Source organism: Phoenix dactylifera, unplaced genomic scaffold (genome assembly GCF_009389715.1).
Source record: "Phoenix dactylifera cultivar Barhee BC4 unplaced genomic scaffold, palm_55x_up_171113_PBpolish2nd_filt_p 000465F, whole genome shotgun sequence".
Taxonomy (NCBI): Eukaryota; Viridiplantae; Streptophyta; class Magnoliopsida; order Arecales; family Arecaceae; genus Phoenix; species Phoenix dactylifera.
Window position 1 is genome coordinate 143,721 of NW_024067889.1, and position 26,342 is coordinate 170,062.

Consider the following 26,342-nt stretch of genomic DNA (forward strand, 5'->3'; position numbering starts at 1 on the left):
TATTGCAAGCAGGGAAATGAAAAGCCCGCAGCTAAGGTGAGTGGTGGATCCCCATTCTATCATCTTTGGGGCCGTTTGATTCCTTGCTGCTAGAGGTACGTGGCAATTGGAGTTGCATACATGTGAAATCGCAGGAATTCTAGTTACATATGGCTAGATTTCTTTTGTTTGGATGCAGGGCTTGTAGTTGCTTCAGTGCCTTTTTTTTTTTGTGCAAGAATAGAAAATCTACATATTTGGGTTAACTGGAAGAGGGTATTATCACCTTTAAATAAATAAAGTTAGTGATATAACTCTTTACCCCTATGTTTTCCAAGGCGCAGTACTCTAAAGAGGCAAACCTGTTATAAGTGTGACGTTCCAAGTTATGTATCTCTTGAGCGTTTTATCGAATATTTTCTGCACATATATTCTAGAAAATAATTTTGAAGTAAGGCCAGATTTGAGTGCATGGACATGGATTTGTTAAGCTTCTTGGAGGGCAAGGTGGCAAGAATGAACCCCGGAGCACAAATCAACTGAGGCAGTTTTCATGTCGACCCAGCCACCTTATCATGCTTCTCCACGGAAGGGTGGTCTACTCTAATGTTGAGTATCTCCAAGATTTTAAATTCCATAGGACGGAGCTGTCTGATTTTCTTGAGGAATCAGAATTGCATCCTATCCTGACATATGGGACAGGGATATCCTATGATACACCGATCTGGATGCTCGGACAATAATGGGATAGTCTCATCTTGACGCTTGGGATTGTACCTCATCCTGATGTTTTGCGAGATGCTCCACCGAGATTTGAAACCTTAGTATGCCTATTGATATACATGGAGAGGATGCCTACCACGGTGATCATGTCGAGCCAGATGCAGGGAAACTAGAATATTTAGAAGAAGCCTAGCCCTTCACGGGCTAACTTGGTCTCAATATATCATGGTGTTTGAATTTGTTATATTTTTCTTGGACATTTCACTGAATTCTTGTTGTGTGTTTTGTTGGACCCATAGGTAACAAAGAGTGGTTGTTGGTTGGGGGTTGTCAGCATAGTGAGAGGTGGAGTAGAAGGATGATAGCTCAGAAGGAGGGGGCTTGCAATAGAAGGAGAAGAGGAGCACGTTGTCACTTCAGGGGAAGAGGGGGGGTTGTCATGTAGTCATGCAAGGGGAGGATCAAAGCTTGGGTGAGAGAACTAGACGAGAGAAGCTACCTGAGCATGTGTGACTTGAGTTGCAGCATCTCATCCTACAACCAATCCAGATGGCCTGATTTGGCATCTGGAGTTGCAGCAACCCTCTGAGCTATAGCTATCCAAACAGCCCAATTGCCACAAGTTGCTGCACTCGGACCTGCAGATAGCCCAGTTGCAGGGAAATAGACTTGATTTTTGAACAATGACTATGAAGTCCTTCATATTAGAGGAAAAAAACGAAATTTTACTTAGACATGTGGTGTTATCTTTAGACATTTTGAGTTTGCATTACATATTGTTCTCTGCCATTCATTCCAATTAAGGCTTATTTTCTGATGCTAGCTTAAAGTAGGCTCTTCGTCACAACTACTTTGATTTGTGTTGATCTTGTCCTTCCCTCCTCTTTTGTTGCCCTTTATGCAAAGCTTACCCAGTCTTCTAATTTCACAACTATCATAAGGGACACCCTGTTTGATTAATTTGTTAGGACGTGCCATTATCATTTTTAGCAAAGAATGATTTTATGACTCTAGTTTCGGTGGTATAGGTTGTTTTGTTAAATTTGATACTTGGGATAATTGTGGCTTCATATATTTAGGGCATATTTGGACATATTCCTGCAGGAATATCCTGTAAGGAATTGGGCCTAGTGGCCCACCTAGCCTGCATCTTCTAAGAGCCTGCCGAAATCCCAGCCTGTAGGTTTTTTGGTGTATAGGAAGAAAACAAGGACCCATGGAGGTATTTTCTTCTTCGCATAGGATTCAGACTGGGGGGTGTTGGGTTGATATTGTCCATGCTTAAATGGGCTTCCTAGTCGACGAATCCAGTAGAAAATTCAGCCCAAATCCTATTGGATTACCCAAACAGACTCCTAATAGAAAATATGCTGGCATTTCCAAATTATACTATTATGTTAATAGGATGCTAGAGTAAAATTGTTGCTTTTTTTTTTCTCTAAGTTGCTTATGCCATATGCATTTTGTTCCTTTTTCTTCTTCTTCAAGTTGCAGGTATTTAGAAATTGTTCAACAGGATTGCCATCCATGACCGCCATTAACGAGGGGATCCAATTTTGCATTTTTGACTTAAGAAGGGGACAAAATGAAGGCCAAGAAATTGACAAGATATTATTCTTTTACCCTTCTGACTGTCCTTTTCCAATGCAGCTATCTGTAATAGGACTCTGTGAGGGAATCATTACTTTTACTAGGTTAGTATCAATCATTTCATGCTTGTAATGTCTTGTGCAGTTTTTTGTATTGTAATGTGCACCCTTTTTAGAATTTTTTCCCTTTTTTTGCAACTAATACAGGAAAAATAGCTACCTTTTTCGTTACTTTCATTCTGTCCATGAATCTATTAAGCTGAAGGCTTCAATACTTTGGGAAACTAATTGAAGATTATACTTGTGTAAAGTACTTCTTTCACCAACTCCTTGCATTAGTGTCAGATTTATTTCAGTATTATCTGTATGACTAAATACACAAACATGCATGTGTGGCTGTGTCTGCATTATTAAGGAATGAAAATATTTTGATTCTTGGGGAATATCTTTTTTTATTTTGCTCCATATATTGGCTGTCAGATGTAGTCAAGGGGCAACAAAAGGGTGTTTATGTGAAAATATTGTTGTTAAAAGAAGTAACAATAGTATCATAGGAACAAGTTACAAAGTAATATCATAGACACATGATGATCAATGATGTTGAAAACACAAAAATGTGTAAAAACATGTAGCAACTTTATTCCAAATTGGTACCTAAACTCTAAGAAGTAAAGATATTTGATATATCTCTTGAATGGAAAGATATCAATCTAGGTAGCAACGTAAAGATGTGAAAATTTATACGAGCTAGAAGTGACAAAGCAATATCAGTTCCAATGTAATTTTGGTTTATGTCACATGTGTTAGATGAATTTTTGTTTGCATTGTTGTAAAAAAGATGGAATATTTTGAAGATAACTATAAATAAAAATGATTAAAAAGATATCTTGCCAGTTATGTGAGTAAGAAGGCATGTCTGAGCATAAATTTCTATTGACTATGTAATTTAAGATTTCATGGACATCGTATGAAAATAAGAGTTGGCTTACCGAGGGTTTTAATTTGGCAAGAAGATAAGCATAGTAGACACTAGAGAGGAACATGTATGCAAGAAAATGAATTTGATTAATTTGTCCAATAACTTATCATCTGTATGTATAAATAGAAAATTTGACTTGTGTTTGGCAATCTCTTGGTCCTAGTAGTGATAATGTGCTGACTGCTGAACATCAAAGCCGAATAACTGTTCTTGCTAGATATAGTACCCTCTCCTTCCTTGCATGCAGTGAATTAGGTTGTATATCCATTGTAATTATGTCTGGAGGGTCTAGAAATTGATTCTTTGATAAGTTTAGTGGAGCTCAAATTTTACCTGCTACGTTTCTCTTTCTCATGCATTAGGGGTTCTTGCTGCTCTTGAGGAAACAAAAATTTTTGGGGAATTAGAGGCCTACATCTATTTGGTGTTTTACTTAGAGGAGAAAAATGCTTGCATTTGTGGAGTTATATAATTTGGAAAGCCTGTGCTAATGATGATTTCGTGGATACCCTTTGATGATTTGTCCAGTAAATAGATACAAGTCATACAACTTTTATGGCCAAAAAGGAGAGGGTGGCCTAAATGGCCTGCTTCTTTTGAGCATTGTAAATGATGATGTTTTTTCTCTTTATTTCCCTTGCGGTATTGGTGGTTGCTTTTCTCTCTTTTCTTTCCTTTCTTGACATGTATGTTGTCAGTTTGCTTTCTTCTTTCTTACTCCTTTTTCTTTTATCTAAACATATTTGATGCATTTTAGTTGTTTTTTTATATATCACTAAGATCTTTTCTCTGCAGAATTTTTTCTCCACAGGCTCCTTGTGAGGTCATAGAAGCAGAGAGACACTCTCATGTGTTTTATGAGGCCGAGTCAGATATATGGATGGTTATGGTATGAGCTTGTTTCTTTTAGACGGTTGTTGATTTATGATATTTTCGTTACTGGGGCAACATCATCTCTATTTACGAAAGAACATAGATTCTAAATATTTACCCTGCTGCAGTATCAACATTTGAAAATGATCACCATAGGATCTAAAGTTGGGTGTAGCTTATCATATGCCCAGGACAAAATGCATGATTTTTTTTTGCCTGTTGCCTCTACAATTATGCTATACTTTGTTGGTTGGATGATCATGTGCATAGATAATGACACCTGATTTTTCTTATTAGTCATCCTTATTGCTATGAAGAAAGTTGACTCAGGTTTTCTCAATTAGGATTACATTTAGCTTTCTTCTAAAATAGTTATAACTACCAAAACAAGGCCTTCTGCTATGTATATTCTCTATCTTGCTTTCTGATTATATCAAGCAGAAAAAGCTCCTTCTATACCTGGATGCTTTATCTTGGTGATGAGGTATCAGCTTCTACTATATGCTCTATCTTGCTTTGTTATCCAAGCATAGAAAGCTCCTTTCATATAGATGCCACTGGCCAGTAAGCAATGACTTTGTGTTGTTCAGGCAACTAGTCTACAAGTATGATTCTTCACACTGACAGCATATGTTACAATAGCTGGAATACTTACTTCCTGAGAAGATGATTCTACTATATCCCCTAGATACACTGCATTGTTCAGCTAAATAAAGGATAGCATTAAGATGGTAGAAATGTTCAGCAAGGGGAGCAAGAAAGATCCCAATATCTATAGTGTGGGCCCTCTTTTGCTAAATTTTTTTTTGTCTCATGGCCATGTCCTCATTGGTGTGTAAGATTTGTGGTTTGCATTTGTCCATTTGTGTGTTGGAGGTTGGTAAAGATGATTCATTAATCTTCGTAAATATGAAAACTTGGGTGTAAATGGGGCTTAATAGGCCTATATATGTTAGAGTCGTAGTAAACAGGTTGCTGCTATCTAATTGTGGCATATGATAGATAACATGTTCGGCAGCTGGCCATGACTAAGAGGGGTATTCTGGTCATCATGCCACTGAATTGGTCTGCTATGTTATAAGTAAACTTCCAATGGGCCAGCTGATTGTAAACCACCTTTTTAAGGTCCTCATATATGCTTTTAAGTAAGTGCATCCACCCTGGCTTAGCTCTCTTTCTTTCTTTTTCAAACAGGAGAAGTCTAACAGCTAAAAGTTGGACTGCATTTATTATCCAGTGTCTAACATAATTCAGAAAGACCTCGATCCCACATGTGTATCACAGTTGCTCAGTGCTAGTACATGTTAAGAAAAAGGAGCACATGGCCTGCTGTTATGACCGTGTTCCCATTTCTTGTCCTCCGTTTCTTTTCCTTTTCTTCTACCCATAGATTTTATGTATGTTTTCTCTTTTCCTTTCATGGTTTTTCTCTAAATTGATCCTTCTAATATAGCAACCTATGCAGGATTAAATTAATCCGTCATGTTAAAGTCTAGCCTTTGGATGATAGTAGAGCTAATGATCATTTATTTGTTGACCCTATGTTCTATATCTCATCCATTTTTTGTTGAGTTTATGGGGTTTGAATAGAACATCTTTCTGCATCTTCCTTCTTTTTATTGTTTAATATCAACATGTTCTTATCTCATCTATCTCTTATCGAGTTTGTGGGTTTGAATTAAACATCTTTCCACATCTTCCTTCTTCTTTATTATGTAATATCTACATAATGTATGCGTCAGACCTCATCATGTTTGATTCCCCCCACTATGGAATAAATGTGCTCTTTCTAGGGAAGTTGTTGGTGAGGATGTGATAAGGTTGTCCCATGTGCGAAACATAGTTATTAGTGAAAGACACATCATTATTACCACAAACAGTGAAATATAATCCCGGAAAGGAGGTATATGATGTCAAAAATGTTACAGCTGGTGGAGATGTTGGCTGAGGCTTTCCTATAGGATGTAAATGAGAATGGAGCTAACTATGTGCCTGTGATCAGGTCAGCTTCTCTTCCCACTACCAGTATATTTTGATGTAACTTATGCCATTAAAAATTCTATGTGGTTTGAGTAGATGTTTTGGATGGAATGAAGAACAAATTTCTCCACAAAATAGACCATCCAATACCAGGTCATCATGTGGAGCAACCTTGAGGTTCTTATTGCTCAGTGGAAAATCCTAAACTTTTTTCCGCGGTCTTCGCCGCACCCCCGCGAGCTTTCCTGCGCTACCCCCCACGGGCTCCGCCGCCCCTCCTCGGCCTACGCTGCCCCCCGCGGCCTCCGCGGGCGGCTCAGCTATTTCCTGCGGAAGCAGGTGCGCCCAGCCAGAGCCGGAGAAGAAGAAGAGAAGGAGAGAGCAAGCGGGGGAGGGAGGGAGGAGAGGCCAGTGACTAGAACCGTACCGGTCTAGTAGGCGACCGGTATGTCTACTAGTACTGGTACGACGTACCTTGATCCCAATATAGACAATGGAGCTAGCAGACATAAGAAAAATCACTCCTCAGGGTCTCTTGGAGGTGAAGCCATATCTGTTGACATAACCTGTGAGAGAGATTGCCACTGCCTTATAGATATAGTGTAAGAACCATCCATTTAGCAACAAACAACTTGATACAGTGTAGTACATCCATGACTGATCTCTTCATATTCAAGATAGATTCAAGCATTCCTTTCTAACAATACCGCCCAGCTGAGAACTATGATGCCATAGTCCCTTTGATCCCTGATCCTTAGTGGTACTGCCCGGACCGGTACCGAACCAGTCCGGGTCTCCATCGGTATGCCGATCGGTAGCGGTTCGGCGTACCTTGCACCCGACACTTTCTCCATGTAGTCTAGAAGGACCTAATGGCACTTGGCCACCTCTAACTTCAAAGTCATAAAGCATACTTTGTTTCTAGAGCATCTATGCACGATTAAATTCTAAAGATTATGCTTTAAGCATAGTATTATAGCATAAACTATAAATGCTCTGAAATGCACATTCTGTTTCTGACAAACGCTAAAAACATCATAACTTCATTGTTTTAACAACTCAAAACTACAAACAAATAGCTAAAAAAATGTGTATAAATGTAAACCAACATGGTAGCACAACTAAGCAAGTACATATTTATGTTTTTCTTTCTTGTGTGTATACACATGGATATGTGTATGCATACATGTACATAATTGATTAATAATAGTTAGGTAATTGAATGAACCACATGATGATGAGTTAAGGAAAATAATGCACACTAGTAATAACTAATATGATCAAAATCTATATTTCACCTACTAGGTGTGGATTGCAATTCTATGATTCACATTAGGAAACATATAGATGTTTGAGATACCGTGAAGCAGGTGACATCAGTCTGAGAACCGTGATGCGGAAAGCCTCATCGAACCAGCAGTCTTCATTTTTTGGGTTTCCCAGAAAATCTGTGAATATTTATACTCACATGATTAAATCAATAACTCTGTCGGTGATGCCATGAACTTATGAACTCATATCAATTGCTTGGATCAGTTACAGTTTAGGAGAGAACTAACAAAAGGATACTATGGTTAGAGTCCAATAATATTTCTAGGCATTTTATGAGAATGTTGAGTGGATAGATCTCTCTGTTTTATAAGTCTTCTTCCTCTCCACTCATCTAGCTGATAAAGAGAAGATGCGCAGAGACATCAGCTGAATAGAGATTTTATATCTGACTCCTTGTGGTCCCATCAGCATCTTTTTTTTAATCATATAAATTCATGTATTTTTGTTGGATAACTTGAATTGTTTTTATCAATTTCTGTGGGCAATCTCTTATTTCCTAGAGTTGCTCCCTTTTGTAACTGACTTTTATTAACCTCACTAGTTTCTTACTTCCATTTCCTGCACATGCATACAATATTCACAAAGTTAGAATCAGTTTTTTCGACATAATACATTTTTCTTCTCTCCTATCTGTATCTTTAAACAGTTAAAACTGAGAAGCGAGAAACAATAAAATCAAAATGGCTAATACACTTATGGGCCTGATTGGTTGCCAGGTTTTACTAAAGCTGGATTATTCAAAATTGCGAAATGAATGACTTTTATGGAATCTTCTGCTTGATTGCTTATCATAAAACCTCTTGCGAAAAGCCAAGCAGCCCTTCTAACTACCTTCATCTCACTTAGCTCATTCAATAACACCACCAATTAGAATACATGTTTGTCAGCATGAATATTTTTTGTATGGGTCTGTCAGTTATTTGGGTTCATTATTTGTTTCTCCTTGCTTGTAACTGTTTTAGAAATCTGTTGTTTACCCTGATAGACTTTAGCTGATTGTGTTCTCTATACCGAGATGGCGAACCTTGTTCTTCACTTAATGATTGCTATTTAGTAACGCATTATTTTTGCTATTGCAGGTAGTAATGCAATATTTGTAGCCAATTTGCATACTCTCGCTCTCTAAGTAGTTTGAACTGAGAAGCAAGAAATAATTAAAAGAAAAAGGCCAACTCACCTATAGCTACCTCTGTTACAGATCATTACTCAAGTACATGTAATGGCAAAACCACCAATAGAATATGTATTTGTATGAATGAATGTTTGGTCTAAGTCTGTTGGCTAGCTGGTGATTCTACTTGTTGCTTCTCACCTGTAACTGTTTAGATTCTTTAGAACATGTGCTGTTTGACCTGATGGACTTTGCTGATTGTATTCTGCCATTATTAATAATTGTTATTTAACAATCCAATATTTTCTGCTACTGCAGGTAGTGGATAAAAATAAAGACACTGAATCTATTTGGCGATGTGATGCCTTACGAGGCATACTTAAAGAAGTACATTCTCTATTCACAATGTTTCATGGATCTCTGCGAGCTTTACTTGAGAAACAACCAAGCGGTGAACTTGCTCGTAACCATTTATATTCCTTTATAACAGATTATCTAACTGGTATGAGAAATTTCTGTCTCCCTTACAAAATCGTAATGTATGGCTGTCATTCATATTATCTTCCAATGTTGTACAAGACTGAATTATGGTGTCCTAGTAGGCTATTCTTGTTCTATTTTCCCTGGTTGACAGTCATTGCTGAGATTTTATTTTTCTCTAATCAACCTACTTTCCTTGTAGAAGACTTTCTTGTTGGGAAAAAAATTCAAATGCCGTCCTTCCGTGATTGTCTGAGTGAGCGCAAAACAGTTCAAATGCTAACAATATCACGGGAAGTGGCAATTGAAGTTCAGGTATGCTATCTTGTTTAACAGTTTAACAGAGAAACAGTATTCTTATGTTGCATCAAAACATTCCAAGTTCCAACAGCCCTTTGATTCAGCATGTTTGCATAACTCTAATGCTTCCTATCTCAAGTATCCTATGTTTTTTTTTTTCTGTTGGAAAATGTTTACATTCTTTTTCTTTCTTATTAATACTTTCTATGCAATACTAGTGGTATGCTTTCTATGCAATACTAGTGGTATGCTTGAAAACTACCAAGAAAGTATTAGACTTTCACATTTTCATCAAGTCACCGAGCAAATAATATTGAACTTCAATTGAAGTAAGACTGCATATAGTGATAGGACTTGAACCCTAATTATAAAAGAGGAAACAGATACCTCTAGTAGATAGTTTGAATAAGAAAAAAAATTAATTTAATCCTTTTATTCCATCTTCTTTTCTTTTCCTACTTCTGTTTAACTGAATTTGTGGAGCCAAATATGAATTGAGAACAGCTATTGACACATGAAGATTTTGTCTGCATTTACTGTCTCCTTCTTTCTCTCGTTGTACCTTCTTTCTTTACTTTCCCTTCGTTCATCTTTCATATTTCTTCTTTACATCTATATGAAATGAGATAAAACAACTGATTTTGCTTCTAAACATCATCACCATCATCATTATGTCCCTTCACTCTTTTGTCTCCAGGTCAGAAAACTGATTTGATAATGTACAATTGCACTTAAGAACTGAAATAGATCAGGTCTGAAGAAACATGTCCTGTACATCTCCTTCATTACCAATGTTCCTCTCTTTTTCTTTTTCTCCTTTTTCCTGCTTCAATCTATATATGTTAGGTGGTGATAGTTTAGGGTCATTTTACATAATCACAATGCATTATAGTTGACTAGTTTTACCATTCAAGATGCTTTTTGCTGCACACAAGAAGCTGCAAGTGCTACTTTATGAAGCCAAGCAAGAGCAACACGAATTGTGTCGACCATGTTACGGGCTACTACTGCATGCCTTTTAAAAACATTCATGTTGGAATAGAATGCGTAGAGTTCGTTATTATGGGGTAGCGAGTAACGGTCATGTTATTCATGTGGCCTTTTTCATCTGCTTCATAGAATCATGACTTTGTCTATGACTTTGTAGTTTCTTCAAAATCTAAACCTAGTTTTAATGCTTAGGTTGCTGAAATCATGGAGTGGTAGAACTGTTTCCCTTACGTAAATTCCTATATATCTGCTGGGCTTTGGCAGTGATGGCAGGGTTAAGTTAATTTTCAGATGAGTCAATGTCTAGTTCTTGTGTGGGCTTTGGAGGAATTGCCTGAAATGGTACCTACATTCCTCAAGTTCTTTATTATGGGTTTAGTGACTGGAATTTGCTTATAGATTCATTGAGCTTCTTGGTGTCTACCAGGACTCGCTTCATCTGACCAAGATGCTGAAGACAGGGCTTAAAAAGTTTTGTTGGAACTTGACGCTAAATTGCATTTAGTCGGATAAATAAATCAATGAAGCCTTCCTAGGGTATTCATCATTTCTTTCAGGAATCTGGAGTTTGCTTCCTTGGTTTGATACACAGAGCTCAAAGGTTTGTTGGTATCTGCCAGGACTTGCTTCTTCTGACCAAGATGCTGAAGACAGGGTTTAAAAAGTTTTGTTGGAACTTGACACTAAATTGCTTTTGGTCCGATAAATAATCAATGAAGCCTTCCTAGGGTATTCATCATTTCTTTCAGGAAACTAAAGTTTGCTTCCTTGGTTTGATTTAGAGTGACACAGAGCTACAAGAAAGGAATAGAACTATATGACCAAAACTGTTCCTTTTTCAAGTAAAGATGGTGTTTTAGCTTCACTTTTTGTTATTATTCTCCCTATGGATCTTTTAAGTATCTAGCAATACATCAACATAGGGAAGATGCATTCTAGATCTTATTGTGTCTTTCTTGATTACTTATCTATGGATTTGTTGTGTTTCTATTGGGTTCACAGTTGAGTTAGGGGTCAAGCTTCTGTTCGAGAACAACGTATTATATACTGAAACCATGTTGTATTCAGTTGTGACCAAATGCCATATGCTGCAAACGATTCGTAGTGGTTGGTGTCTTCAGAGCCATGGAGTAATATATATATATATATATATATATATATATATATATATATATATATATATATATATATATATACATGAGGGCAAAGACAATTAGGGAGTAGGAGAGAGGATGCAAAGAATAAGGTACATGAAAGAGTAAAAAAGTTCCTGCATGGTTTCTGTCTCCGACTTTTACCCTGAAAAAAGACTCTCACAACACCTAAATTGGGACTCTCATAGCACCTCTCTAATTCTGTTTGAGTAATGTGCTCATTGCTCACTCTAAGGTGTACTTTTTGGTTGCAATAGTCGGCCCTATCATCATGCTTAAATATAGAAAAAGAATGTATGCCTAGGCTTCTTACAACTTTGACTCCTTCAAGAACTAGGAGAAAAATTTCTGCCAAAATATCACATAATAACCACTATAGAACTGAACCCACAAATTTAAGCTAAAAAGGCACCTACTTCATAAGGACTCCCAGTTTTAGTTGTACTTGTACACACAGGAAAAGTCACCAAATTAAGATAAGAGAGATTAACCCTTCACCAAAGAAAACCCTATGATGCATTGGCCCTACCCTTGCAGTGCACATGCAAGGAGTCTGTGATGGCTCCCCAACACTCCTCTTTAGTGCTGAATCCTACATCATCATGCCCAGTTTCATTGATTCTCCAGTATTTACGATATTTTTCAGAAGTTGTCTTCACACTCGAGATTTGGTTTCTTCTTCAGCAAGGACCTCTGTATCTTGGTCTTCTTGCTTTTTCTTTAGCTATGAATGGCTCCTTGTAGACATACCATCTATGAGCGAACGGATGCTAATCTTTCACAGGCTTTTTTGTTGTCATGGAGAACCATCATCTCAAGGATCATCATTCTTCTCTGGCCTTAATTCATCAGTTTTGCTGCCTCCCAAACTAGACCTAGCCTCCAACTGGCTAATCTCCCCTGCTTTCAATCTTCCTCTTGGAGCTGATTTTGCACCTTTTCTTCAGGCTCGAAGGATCTGACAAGAGAATGTTTTGCTGGTCCACCATGATGATGTGCTATTAGATCACATTATGAAAAATATATTCCTTGTTAGTCGACGTTCATGCTACCCCTGGTTCGACGTATCGGCCCGAACTAGGCAGTATGGGGCATGCAGTACCAGTCCGGTACCAGTTCCTGGTACAGGTGGTGTACTAATTCTTGGTACGCCAAAAAAAACTCCGTACTATACCGTATCAATAATGCTAGTGTGACACCCGTATGGAGTCCAGTACCAAGACGGCGAATCTTGATGCTACCTCCATCATTTGATCATAGCAACCTACAATAATGCACCTTTTTCAACTTCGGTATGCTAGTTTTACATCAAAAAATATAACGCACACAATAACTCAGAGATGCTTGACTTTCAATTTGTTTCCTAGTAGTTTCTTGTGCAAACAAAAAAAATCCAATGGATTTCTAGTAACCAGTTGAGCTTGTACAAGACCAAGATCTTACTTATTCAGCATATAACGTTCGTTGGCACTTGTCTCTCAACTAGCAATTCTTTCTCATTGCCACCAATGTTTTAAATCTCGTGAGACAAGGCTATCCTGATTTGCACATGAAATGGGATGTGCCTCTATCCACCTCGTCCTGACACTAGGACAGGAGATATCCCAAGACGTGCTGATGGTGATGCTGGGACAAGGGCGGGATGGGCCTGTCACAACACTCAAGACGGTACCCTATCTCGGTGTCCCGTAGGATGTCCCACCAGGATTTAAGACCTTGATTGCCTCCTTGTTCAGCTATTGGTGTTAGCAGAAATGAATTGCATTCTGGCAATGTTGCTTTCTTGTGCATATGGTTTAAGACTTCCCTAACATGGCATGTTCTCTATCTTGAAATTTTTACAGCTTTTTTCCCTCCTTTGGTGGGTGATTGTCACGACCCCCGCCCCGTTCCCGGCGGGCCGCCGCGACGGTCCTAGGGTGCGGGTAGGCATAAGGCCACCAGCCACCGCGTAGAACCCTACTACCTATCAATCATCAATAAATCTTGAAAAATTTGGCATGATGCATGCACAAAATGATCACTTTTCCTATAGTGACCTGTCAGGATTATCTCAATACATACAACACACTACCTGTCAGAGCAGCAATCACATAATCTGTCACATAATAAACCTGGACAATATATAGCAATACATTATCACAGGCACACAACTGATCTGCACACATATATATATACCTGCTTCCCAATCCATCCATGGTCAAACCCATATCCACAACAGGATCTATGACTGTAACTATGCACTATATACAATAGAAGGTTTATAATACACCAAAAGGTATAAACCTCTATTTACATTATACTATACTATACTATGGAGCGGCACAGCTAGCAGGCAACCATTAATCATGCTCTTCTCTATACAATACCTGCCCTGCAATCAAAAACACCAAACTGGGGAGTGAGTATATAAATACTCAGTGAGTGGAGTAGAGAGTACTATGCACATGAGACAGAATATAATCATGGCTCGAGATGAAATCTCAAGATCAATAACAAGATGAACATGAATTCAATATAGAGAATATGGAGTGAATCATCACAATCCCAATCAACACATCTGGAGCACATATGGAATAATCAAGTAATCATATATGCTACCCATGAATATGCTCAATAGGTCATAGTACTGAATCATATAAATCAGGTGTCAATAGGCTGAATCATCAACAAGACAGCTATCGGGAGGTGGATTTTACGCCCCAGGCGAACCAGCAACAACTCCCTACTGCCATATAAATACATCGAATATGACACCACACCAATATGTAAATCATCACTAGACAGCTGTTGGGAGGTGGGTTTTACGCCCCAGGCGAACCAGCAACAACTCCCTACTGTCACATGCATATGCAGGATAAGACACCATATCGATAATGTAAATGCTAGACAGCTGTCGGAAGGTGGGTTTTACGCCCCAGGCGAACCAGCAACAACTCCCCACTGTCACATACATATGCAGAATAAGACACCATACTGATAATGTAAATGCTGGCCAGTATCCAGGACAGAAATCCCTCTCACATCTATATACTAAACGGCACCTCGCGGGAATTCTACATCCGTGGAAAGCCATACTGCACCTCGCGAGGTCTTACTATGCCCGGCGGCAAGCAGAATATAAGTCGTAGGACCGGCCGATCCTACGCCTAGGGCCGTGTCCCCCCTAGGAAGGGACTGGGTTCCGCCCACCCAGAAGGCTACTATGTGCACAAAGGCCGATGTTCAACCCCATCGACTATAGGTGTCCTGCAGATACTGCCAAGCCATGCATGAATGCCATAATGCACCCTCCCAATACTCTACTAAAAAGGAGTATGATCAAGACTACCACTCACTCGATCATGACCCAATCATAAACTAACATCAGGGTTAGGAGTGAGGGTCAAGGAAGTGCAATACAACTCAATAAATCACTAAGAAGGCTCTACAAATCTTTGAAATGGAGGAAATGAAATCAATTTACAAAAGAAGTTATTTCACAATTTGGAACCAATTTAATTACTCATAAAAGAGTATAATCAAGCTATGACTCACAAGTCTTTAAAATAGAGGAAATGAAATCAATTTACAAAAGAAATCATTTCACAATTCAGAATCAATTTGATTACTCATCAACCCCTCGTAATTCCTCTCAATGTTCCCTCAAATGCATGTACAGAATAATCAAGCATGGAGAATCAAGATTATAGAGGAATCTACTACAATATCAATCAATATGCTCAAGTGGAATCAATTCACACTTGGCGACATTCATGAAAATGAATTAAGGATGCTCATAGTGCAAAGTACATGACTCCCACTCACCTGTCAATCTGGCACAGCCCTGATACGCCTCCAAAAATCTACAGCTGGCAGTGGGGAACTTCTTCCTCTTGTTCCCTAGCTTCTTGCCTAACTGTGACATGCATTTACAATACATTTAGTTTTGTATCAAGGGCTATAATCTACGTGCCAATTATAATATAGGGAACTTTAATTGATTCAACTCCCCCATTCCCTAAATCTTTTCTTTTCTTTCTTCTTTTTCTTTTTAATTAATTAACTTACCATTTATATGTATTAGGGACTCCCTTGCATGAGTACAAGGTCCCTTTTAGCTTGATCTAGGCTTAATACCCTATTATAGCATGAAATCCCTTATTTTCTACCCGGATGAACAGTAACCCGAACTGACAGTGGGTTACTTCATCCCGGTTTTGATCCACTTTCAGGACTCCAAATTTGATGAAATTTTTACCTAACATTCTACGCTCATAGAGAATTCCAAAGAGGTAACATGCATTACTATCGGAGGTCGTTTGACCCCTTAAATAATTCGCCGAAGTTGAGACTTCGACACAGTTTTTCCGTAGTGTCGGAAAAATTTGTCAAAATCCGATTCTTCCTCTTTTAACCACCTCTACAACCCTTATCCGACCCCTCTAGACTATATCCACCCTTTGTATAGCCTAATGTCATCAAAAGACTAGATAGGGATGGATATTTACCTTTTTCTTTTTGGAAATCGAGGTCTTTGCGTAGAGGGGAAGGAGATCTACGTTTTTCCCTTCAGCTGGAAGTGCAACCGGGATCCCCCTCCTCCTCGAATCCCCTTCCTCTTCTTCTTTCTTCTTCTTCTTCTTCTCCTTTTCTTTCCTTCTTTTCCTCCACGCCTGAGAACCCCCTCTCTGTGACTCTCTCTCGATTTCATTCCCGTGAGCCACCAACCACCCCATTTAAATCACATCAAAGCACTATTCACCTTTGTTTAATATTATTAAATTCCCATTTTGCCCCTAACACTTCAACATATCTACAACTATGCCATTATCTTTTGATTCCTTCCAATTTTACCCCTTATATCAATTTTAAAGGACTATTCTATCCCTTTTTATATAAAAAAATTTTTTGGGGTTATTACATCCTCCCCCCCTTATATAAAATTCGTCCTCGAATTTAAAAGAGTAAATTACCTGTCATAGTTGCATTCGATGCCTATGCCTCCTGTGGATTTACCGTGAACACCCTTCCTTGCCCTCTGCCTACTGGAGCTGACAGTTGAGATGGTCCAGCACTCTGCTGTGATGTTTGTGCTTGACCTCTGCCTCTGCCTACAGGCCTCCTACTACTAGGCCTGTCCATCTGCACAGAAGGGTAGGATGCCAAGGGCACAAATTGCTGGGTGGCACCCTGCGGGCATTCTCTGGCAAAATGACCCGGCTGTCCACATCTGTAGCACACTCCCTGACCTATTCTGCATCTGCCAGGGTGCTGCTTCCCACATATGCTACATACTGGCCATGATTGAAACTTGGATTCAGTTCTGGCCATAGTGACTGGAGGACGAGGTACTGATGGTAGAAAAGTATCTTGTGATTGACCTCTTTCCCTCCATTTCCTCTTACGTGGGGCAGGTGGAGCTGAGCGTACAGACTGCTCCATCGGGCCCTCCGAGAGATCTACTCCCTCAGATCTATCTCTACTGCTTTGCCCTTTCCCCATACTCATTTTCCTCTGTTCTCTTTCAGCTCTTTCCTCTTTGTTTCTGGTCTCCCACTGTTTTGCTTTATCAATCAGCCTAGACAAGGTGGGGACCTCTACTGCCAGTACTGCATTATAAAGCGGAGAAATCAGACCCCGCCTGAATCTTTCTATCCTGGCAGCTTCAGTGGGGATGATGTAAGGAGCATACTTCCCCAATCTAGTGAACTCACGAGCGTACTCAGATACGCTCATTCCGGGCATCTGCTTCAGCCTCTCAAACTGAAGAGCCCGATTTTGCCTCTCAGCCGGAGACAAAAACTCATCCATCATTGCTTGCCTGAACTCTTCCCAGGTTGGAGAATTCCTACTGTACAATCTGTCCTCCACTTGTCTCTGGTACCAGTCTCAGGCATCTTCCTTCATTGTAAGCCCTACAAGTTCTATAGCTCTTGCATCAGAATAGGGCAGTCTCCGTATCATCTTTTCAGTCTCCTCCAAGAATCTCTGAGGATCTTCACCTTCTTCCCCCTTAAACTCTGGAGTTCTGAGCCTCAGAAATTCCTGTACAATAATCCCCTCATTATCTAGAGCCCGCCTAGCCAAACTTCTTGGCACAGGTACAGGAGGTGGGATGGATACTACTGACGGGGCAGGAGGTTTCCCCCGAGCAATCTGCTCCCTCAGAGCCTGATTTTCCGCCAGTAACCGTTCCATCAATGCATCTCTACTTCCTACCTCTCCTTGATCATCAACCCTCCGTCTATCAGCAGGAGGAGATTTTTCTCTTTGGGGCTCGACATGTGCGGAACCCGCATCCAATGCTATATCTGGCTCCATCCTCCTTCCAGGACGAGCAGGTCCTCTCCTTGGAGGTATTCTTTATATCTCTCTAAAAAAGTCAAAAAGAGAGGATGGTCGTTACACACTGAGTCATGATATATTTTACTGAGTTGTAAATGATTCATAAAATAACATACAGAAAAATCCTATGCTCCATAGTATAATCCTATACTTAATCCTGACTCATCCTATTGCTCTGACAAGACTCTTCTTAACCTTTGCTCTGATACCAAGCTTTGTCACGACCCCCGCCCCGTTCCCGGCGGGCCGCCGCGACGGTCCTAGGGTGCGGGTAGGCATAAGGCCACCAGCCACCGCGTAGAACCCTACTACCTATCAATCATCAATAAATCTTGAAAAATTTGGCATGATGCATGCACAAAATGATCACTTTTCCTATAGTGACCTGTCAGGATTATCTCAATACATACAACACACTACCTGTCAGAGCAGCAATCACATAATCTGTCACATAATAAACCTGGACAATATATAGCAATACATTATCACAGGCACACAACTGATCTGCACACATATATATATACCTGCTTCCCAATCCATCCATGGTCAAACCCATATCCACAACAGGATCTATGACTGTAACTATGCACTATATACAATAGAAGGTTTATAATACACCAAAAGGTATAAACCTCTATTTACATTATACTATACTATACTATGGAGCGGCACAGCTAGCAGGCAACCATTAATCCTGCTCTTCTCTATACAATACCTGCCCTGCAATCAAAAACACCAAACTGGGGAGTGAGTATATAAATACTCAGTGAGTGGAGTAGAGAGTACTATGCACATGAGACAGAATATAATCATGGCTCGAGATGAAATCTCAAGATCAATAACAAGATGAACATGAATTCAATATAGAGAATATGGAGTGAATCATCACAATCCCAATCAACACATCTGGAGCACATATGGAATAATCAAGTAATCATATATGCTACCCATGAATATGCTCAATAGGTCATAGTACTGAATCATATAAATCAGGTGTCAATAGGCTGAATCATCAACAAGACAGCTATCGGGAGGTGGATTTTACGCCCCAGGCGAACCAGCAACAACTCCCTACTGCCATATAAATACATCGAATATGACACCACACCAATATGTAAATCATCACTAGACAGCTGTTGGGAGGTGGGTTTTACGCCCCAGGCGAACCAGCAACAACTCCCTACTGTCACATGCATATGCAGGATAAGACACCATATCGATAATGTAAATGCTAGACAGCTGTCGGAAGGTGGGTTTTACGCCCCAGGCGAACCAGCAACAACTCCCCACTGTCACATACATATGCAGAATAAGACACCATACTGATAATGTAAATGCTGGCCAGTATCCAGGACAGAAATCCCTCTCACATCTATATACTAAACGGCACCTCGCGGGAATTCTACATCCGCGGAAAGCCATACTGCACCTCGCGGGGTCTTACTATGCCCGGCGGCAAGCAGAATATAAGTCGTAGGACCGGCCGATCCTACGCCTAGGGCCGTGTCCCCCCCTAGGAAGGGACTGGGTTCCGCCCACCCAGAAGGCTACTATGTGCACAAAGGCCGATGTTCAACCCCATCGACTATAGGTGTCCTGCAGATACTGCCAAGCCATGCATGAATGCCATAATGCACCCTCCCAATACTCTACTAAAAAGGAGTATGATCAAGACTACCACTCACTCGATCATGACCCAATCATAAACTAACATCAGGGTTAGGAGTGAGGGTCAAGGAAGTGCAATACAACTCAATAAATCACTAAGAAGGCTCTACAAATCTTTGAAATGGAGGAAATGAAATCAATTTACAAAAGAAGTTATTTCACAATTTGGAACCAATTTAATTACTCATAAAAGAGTATAATCAAGCTATGACTCACAAGTCTTTAAAATAGAGGAAATGAAATCAATTTACAAAAGAAATCATTTCACAATTCAGAATCAATTTGATTACTCATCAACCCCTCGTAATTCCTCTCAATGTTCCCTCAAATGCATGTACAGAATAATCAAGCATGGAGAATCAAGATTATAGAGGAATCTACTACAATATCAATCAATATGCTCAAGTGGAATCAATTCACACTTGGCGACATTCATGAAAATGAATTAAGGATGCTCATAGTGCAAAGTACATGACTCCCACTCACCTGTCAATCTGGCACAGCCCTGATACGCCTCCAAAAATCTACAGCTGGCAGTGGGGAACTTCTTCCTCTTGTTCCCTAGCTTCTTGCCTAACTGTGACATGCATTTACAATACATTTAGTTTTGTATCAAGGGCTATAATCTACGTGCCAATTATAATATAGGGAACTTTAATTGATTCAACTCCCCCATTCCCTAAATCTTTTCTTTTCTTTCTTCTTTTTCTTTTTAATTAATTAACTTACCATTTATATGTATTAGGGACTCCCTTGCATGAGTACAAGGTCCCTTTTAGCTTGATCTAGGCTTAATACCCTATTATAGCATGAAATCCCTTATTTTCCACCCGGATGAACAGTAACCCGAACTGACAGTGGGTTACTTCATCCCGGTTTTGATCCACTTTCAGGACTCCAAATTTGATGAAATTTTTACCTAACATTCTACGCTCATAGAGAATTCCAAAGAGGTAACATGCATTACTATCGGAGGTCGTTTGACCCCTTAAATAATTCGCCGAAGTTGAGACTTCGACACAGTTTTTCCGTAGTGTCGGAAAAATTTGTCAAAATCCGATTCTTCCTCTTTTAACCACCTCTACAACCCTTATCCGACCCCTCTAGACTATATCCACCCTTTGTATAGCCTAATGTCATCAAAAGACTAGATAGGGATGGATATTTACCTTTTTCTTTTTGGAAATCGAGGTCTTTGCGTAGAGGGGAAGGAGATCTACGTTTTTCCCTTCAGCTGGAAGTGCAACCGGGATCCCCCTCCTCCTCGAATCCCCTTCCTCTTCTTCTTTCTTCTTCTTCTTCTTCTCCTTTTCTTTCCTTCTTTTCCTCCACGCCTGAGAACCCCCTCTCTGTGACTCTCTCTCGGTTTCATTCCCGTGAGCCACCAACCACCCCATTTAAATCACATCAAAGCACTATTCACCTTTGTTTAATATTATTAAATTCCCATTTTGCCCCTAACACTTCAACATATCTACAACTATGCCATTATCTTTTGATTCCTTCCAATTTTACCCCTTATATCAATTTTAAAGGACTATTCTATCCCTTTTTATATAAAAAAAATTTTTGGGGTTATTACATCGATGGATTAACCTTTTTTGCTTTGAAATTGTCTAGCTGCTAAAACTTATGATGACAATAGCTATTTTGATGATTTACTGAAGTTATCATAGAATGGTGCATTTATTGCTAAAACTTCTAGTGACTTACAGTCAAATCTTTTGTGCTCTTGGCAATATCATCATAACTCATCATATACCCATTGCTATCTTCAAATTACGGTAGATGGCTTTAATTGATTCGTTGAATGCATTACTCATTGACATGCTTTGTGCATTTTGCAGTCACTTGTCACAGTAATAGGATCTTTGTGTATTGGAAACACAATTTGCAACTCAATGATACTATTTCAAGATCTGCTGGTGTCAACAACACTCTCTCCTGTACGGTTGTGTTTCCTCTCACTTTGGATTTTCAATTATTCTTGCTAGTTTGTGAAATTCAGAGCAAATGTTTGCTGGATAATATGTTATTTTTCACAAGATATTTACCCTTATACTTTGCATGGTAGGATGACACGACAAATCTGTTTACTTATGCTGTTCTGAGGTTAACTCCGCATGCTTTAACTTCCAATACAAATTCTTGGTCATATTTGCGGAAGGGAACTTCTGCACCTAATGTTGCTGCAAACTCTGCTGTACCAAATGCGGGATTGGCGTCAGAAGGGTATCAACACAGATCTCGTGATACTTCCCCTGGAGGACAAAGTCAGAGATATCATATACTAAGGCCTCTGCAACGTGACAAATGGTCTAAAAGAAAGGATGGTTTTGTTGGCACTGACATTTGGGGTGCAGAAGTTGGTACTTCCATTCCTTTGAGCCCAACATTGTGGCTCCAACAGACAGAGGAGCACGCATATCTTTGTGTTTACCAGTATAGGAATTTGACTCTTATACTCCTGATTCCCGTTTGCTTGATGACAAATGGAGAGCAGGGCTTAAGTCTGGTGAAAAAGCAACTTCTTGAAAATGTCAGTATACTTTCTGCAATAGATGCTTTTCATCTTTTCTATTTGTGCCTTCAGTCTTTTTCATGTCTGGATTTCTTCACCTGCATTACTCTCCTTAAGCAAATGAGAGCACTTAATGTTTTACATGTAGTAGCTTACATCAGTCATTCTTCTTTACTTTTCCTCCATCTTATCAACATACGTATGGATACACCTTATAATTATTTGCTTTGAAGTATAAAGTACAAGTTCAAAGAGGAAAAGGGAACAAAAACAGCCAGAGTGCAAAAATAGCAATAATGTACGGCTAAATCAATAAATAAAACCACCAATTTTATGTTCTGATTTTCTATATATATATGCTTGTGTCATTTAATTATGGAATTAACTATAGCTCCAAATATCTTCACGTTGCATTTCTTACTGCTTTTTGCATGGACAGCGTCAAGATTATTGATCAAATTATTCATGGTGTCTAGAACCTGTACCAGTTTTGAATAAGAAAGCAATTTTTCATGATCATAACTACTGATCTGCACATTCTATCTGGTGGTTGTAGCACTTTGGAATGGGAAACTGAACTTTTTTTTTCCCTTGGTATCATAAAGCAAGTGTGGACTTCTATCCTGGCTATTGAATTTTGCATGACAATTACCATGACATGAATGCAAAACCAAAACCCAGAGGACTTTATAATTTATTTTGGTTTGAATGGAATCCCTTTCCACCATTGGTTCCTATCAAAAGCTTCATTGTCATTGTTGAGCCTGATATACATTGTTGGCCTTTCCCTATCACTTTAAGCTTTTGGGGTCTAGTAGTTAGCTAACATGGTATCAGTACTCAAGGTCACTAGAGGTCACAAGTTCGAATCCTGTCCATGCAAATTATTTATATAATTAATCTAGATGTTTCATTCTAGTCATTGTTCATTATCTTGACTTATTTCAGTTATTGTGGTCTCTCCACATGCATGGTCCGAACCTCATGAGTGGGAGTGTTAAGCCTAATATACATGGTTGCAAGGTCCGCGGTACCGGTCCGGACCGGTACCGTACCGGTCCGGACCGGTACGGTACCGGCCGGGCTCCACGAGTCAGACTTTTTTTTTTTTAAATGTTGTCTCTGTTGGATCTTAAATTAAATGAAAATTGATGTTTTTTTATTACTTTTTTCATGATTTTTGATATTTTCATATTTAAATTTAGGGTTGAAATTTGAAACATATATGATGTATGATTGCATGTTACGTTTTCCTCCCGTTCGAAATGATAAAATCATACACATAAAATATCTTCGAATTAAGATACAATCATTTACATACATTTAAAGTACTCTAGGATATCTAAAATCGGGACGAGTGCCGATGGCTCTCGTAGATATCTGGATCATAAGTATAATCAGGAGGAGGCAAATCAACCCAATCAGAAGGAACACGCGCCAGGTCATAAGAACTGTCGGATCTCTCGCTCACGCTCTGGCTCTGAGAGGTGTCCTCTGATTGTGTAGGGGCCCATCCAAATATGGCGGAAGCAAAATCCAATGCACCATATCCGTATTCGTCAGGCTGAGGCTGTGGATATAGAATCCGTATCCGTATGTCCTCGGATCTGCAGTCGTATCCTGTCTTCCTGAACGACCTCGAGGAGCCCGTCTTCTATATCCAATAATATCCTCACGATCTCTATCAGGTGGTCGACCGTGGTCCGTATCCTGTGTAGCACCCATAAATTGGGACTCACCGGTGAAATAAAGACCACCCTCCGGCTGTGTCTCATGAGTACCATACTGTCCTCCGCTCCCTCCATGGCTAGAAGATCCATCACCACCAGAACCTTCATCGCTACTAGTCCAAGTCTCTTCCTCGACACTCTCCATTGGGATTCTTTGTTTTCCTTTCCTGGCCCTCTCTGTCTGGCTCCCCTGTGCCTGCGGCTGATCAGCTCTGGGAGTGCGTGGAATATTGCGCTCAGCCCATTGCTCTGGATCGACCCCAGCTTCGGTGGCTATGAAGGTAGCTGGTCGTGGAGGCGATCCTGGCTCGTCAAGCTCGGGCTCCTGCTGCTGGCCTACAAGCCAGCCGAGTAGTGGATCATCGTCATCAGCGGTGAAGGACCCGTAAATCGGATCTGTATACTTGAGCTCCACTTCCTCCTGGATGCACTTTAGCCTCAACCGCAAATTGTAATGCACATAAACAAGGTCGTTGAGGCGCTTTTGCGTCAAACGGTTTCTTTGTTTGCTGTGGATAAGGGCGAAGGTGGACCAATTGCGCTCACATCCACTAGAGGAGACTGTTTGGGAGAGGATCCGGATAGCTATCCGCTTTAGATTTCTCGCGGATCCGCCAAAATGCACCCACCATTCAGCTGCAAAAATATTTATGAAGATTACATATATGATAGTTCCATAATAGTAACTAAGTAACACCAGGTGAATGTTTTGCTGATGTGTCACGTACCTGGATTCATATTGTGTTTGCTGACGACAGCCGCTCGTTGGCCAAAACTGTAGCTGCCCTCTCTAAATAATTTGCTCTGTGAAAAATAAGCATAAGAAAACCATGTTAATAATTGAAGATGCTGATATACTTACACATGCTAGTAATTACTAAATCATAATTACCTCTTCAAGACATAGGGCCGCTTTTTCTGGATCTGCCTCCATCTTGTAAATCACATTACGCAAAGCATCCAGAAGTGTTTCATCCATACCAATTCCATCTATGCTGTACTGAAACCGGGGGTTTAGGTAGTATGCTGCACATATACGAGACTATCTTAGCATAATTATATAATTATATCCATCACTATAATTGTCACTATAATTATATCTTAGTTTACCTGCTAGATGTAATTCCGTACCCATTTGCGCTCCCCACCGTTGCTCAATGATGTTGATGTATGACCGGCCATGTGCTGGATCTGCCTCCATAATCTGATCCTTTGCCTTGACCATCATGTGATACAAAAATCCCATCTGGGGGTAGATCTCGCTATCTACGGCCCGCAGCACTTCATATAATGGTTTGATAGCCTTGACTATTGTAGTAGCCCGCTGCCAGAATGATTGTCTCGTCACCAAGTCTTCTATCTTGCTCCCTTCAGAGCCGGCATAAGAATATCTACTATCATACCACTCCGGACTGGCAAACATCTGACGTAAGGCTCCTCTCTTCTCGAGTATGCTATCAAGTGCGATGAAGTTGGTAGCAAACCGTGTGACTCCTGGTCTCAGAATCTCTCCCCCTGCATACTTTCTCATCAATGAAAGAACCCAGTTATGGTTATAAATATACCTCGTAATGCGTTGGGCTGTCTCCACCGTTTGTTGCACCCTACGGATCTTTCCAATGTCCATCAACATAAGATCGATACAATGTGCAGCACATGGGGTCCAGAAAATATGTGGCCGCCGCTCCATCAAGACTTGCCCGGCAGCCTTATATTGCGGCCCATTATCAGTGACGACCTGCACGACATTCTCCTCTCCTACCAGATCAATCACATCCTCCATAAGTTTCAGCATGTACGAGGTGTTGTGCACAGAAGCCGAAGCATCAATCGACTTGTGGAAGAAGGTCTTAGCATCACAGTATGTCAGGAAGTTGATGATGCTCCGCCTGGTCGGACCGGTCCAACCATCGCACATGATGGTTAGTCCATATATGGGCCACTTGCTCTTGTAGGAGTCAATCCAATTCTCCAGCTCCTCCTTATTGTTGTCAAGAAGCTCACCGTATATATCCTTCGGGCCTGGAGGAGCTACACCGGGACCGGCAGCTTGTATGGCGGCAATGGCAGACCTGTAGTATGTATTGTCTGCCACATTCGCTGGGATGTGGCTGAAGTGAAACCAGGATCCAATAGCTCGCCACATAGTTTTCTTCTTATCCTTCATCCACATTGTGTCTACCCTCTGCTGCCTTGAATCTCTACTGGGGAGAGCATGCGGATCTACATCATGAATTGTCGCTCCTTCTGCAACTCCTCTAGATGACTTCTTTCGGCTACCAAAACCACCCAGCATAGATGCAATCCGGCCACGTTCTTTGCCGACGCCCTCCCTTACTGAAGTTGTCCTCAAGAACTCTGGATCTTGTCTAGTGCTTCGAGAACCGCCGCCCGACTCGTATGCAGAGGGCCCAAATCGAGCTCTATGCCTGGCCACCTCCTCCTCCTGCCACTGATCATCCAGGCTTGCATGCATGGCCGCCTGAATATCTGCCTCCTCCTCATCTAGATCCTCGACCTCCTCTGGCTCCCTAGAGTGATAGGAAGGTGGCTCTGCCGCTTGGCGATCGACCTCCGCCCTCTTCTTGGAAGCCACCTCCTTCGCT

At 40.3% G+C, this 26,342-nt stretch overlaps 1 protein-coding gene and 1 long non-coding RNA gene across 2 annotated transcripts in view; one reads left to right on the plus strand and one right to left on the minus strand.

The window, feature by feature from the left end:
* The first annotated feature begins 319 nt into the window (after positions 1 to 319).
* LOC120106103 (vacuolar fusion protein CCZ1 homolog) overlaps positions 320 to 26,342 on the plus strand; it is a 35,330-nt gene continuing 9,307 nt past the window's right edge. Inside the window, exons 1-6 of the mRNA XM_039118989.1 lie at positions 320 to 587; positions 2,197 to 2,396; positions 4,066 to 4,159; positions 8,885 to 9,361; positions 21,333 to 21,431; positions 21,560 to 22,024. Of these exons, the coding sequence (XP_038974917.1) occupies positions 555 to 587; positions 2,197 to 2,396; positions 4,066 to 4,159; positions 8,885 to 9,361; positions 21,333 to 21,431; positions 21,560 to 22,024 (1,368 nt within the window). The 5' untranslated portion in view covers positions 320 to 554. The remainder of the gene's footprint in view (positions 588 to 2,196; positions 2,397 to 4,065; positions 4,160 to 8,884; positions 9,362 to 21,332; positions 21,432 to 21,559; positions 22,025 to 26,342) is intronic.
* LOC120106105 lies at positions 24,449 to 24,670 on the minus strand. Its single transcript, XR_005508352.1, has 2 exons — positions 24,629 to 24,670; positions 24,449 to 24,540 (listed from the first exon to the last, which is right to left on the minus strand). It is a non-coding gene; the product is annotated as an uncharacterized LOC120106105 (long non-coding RNA).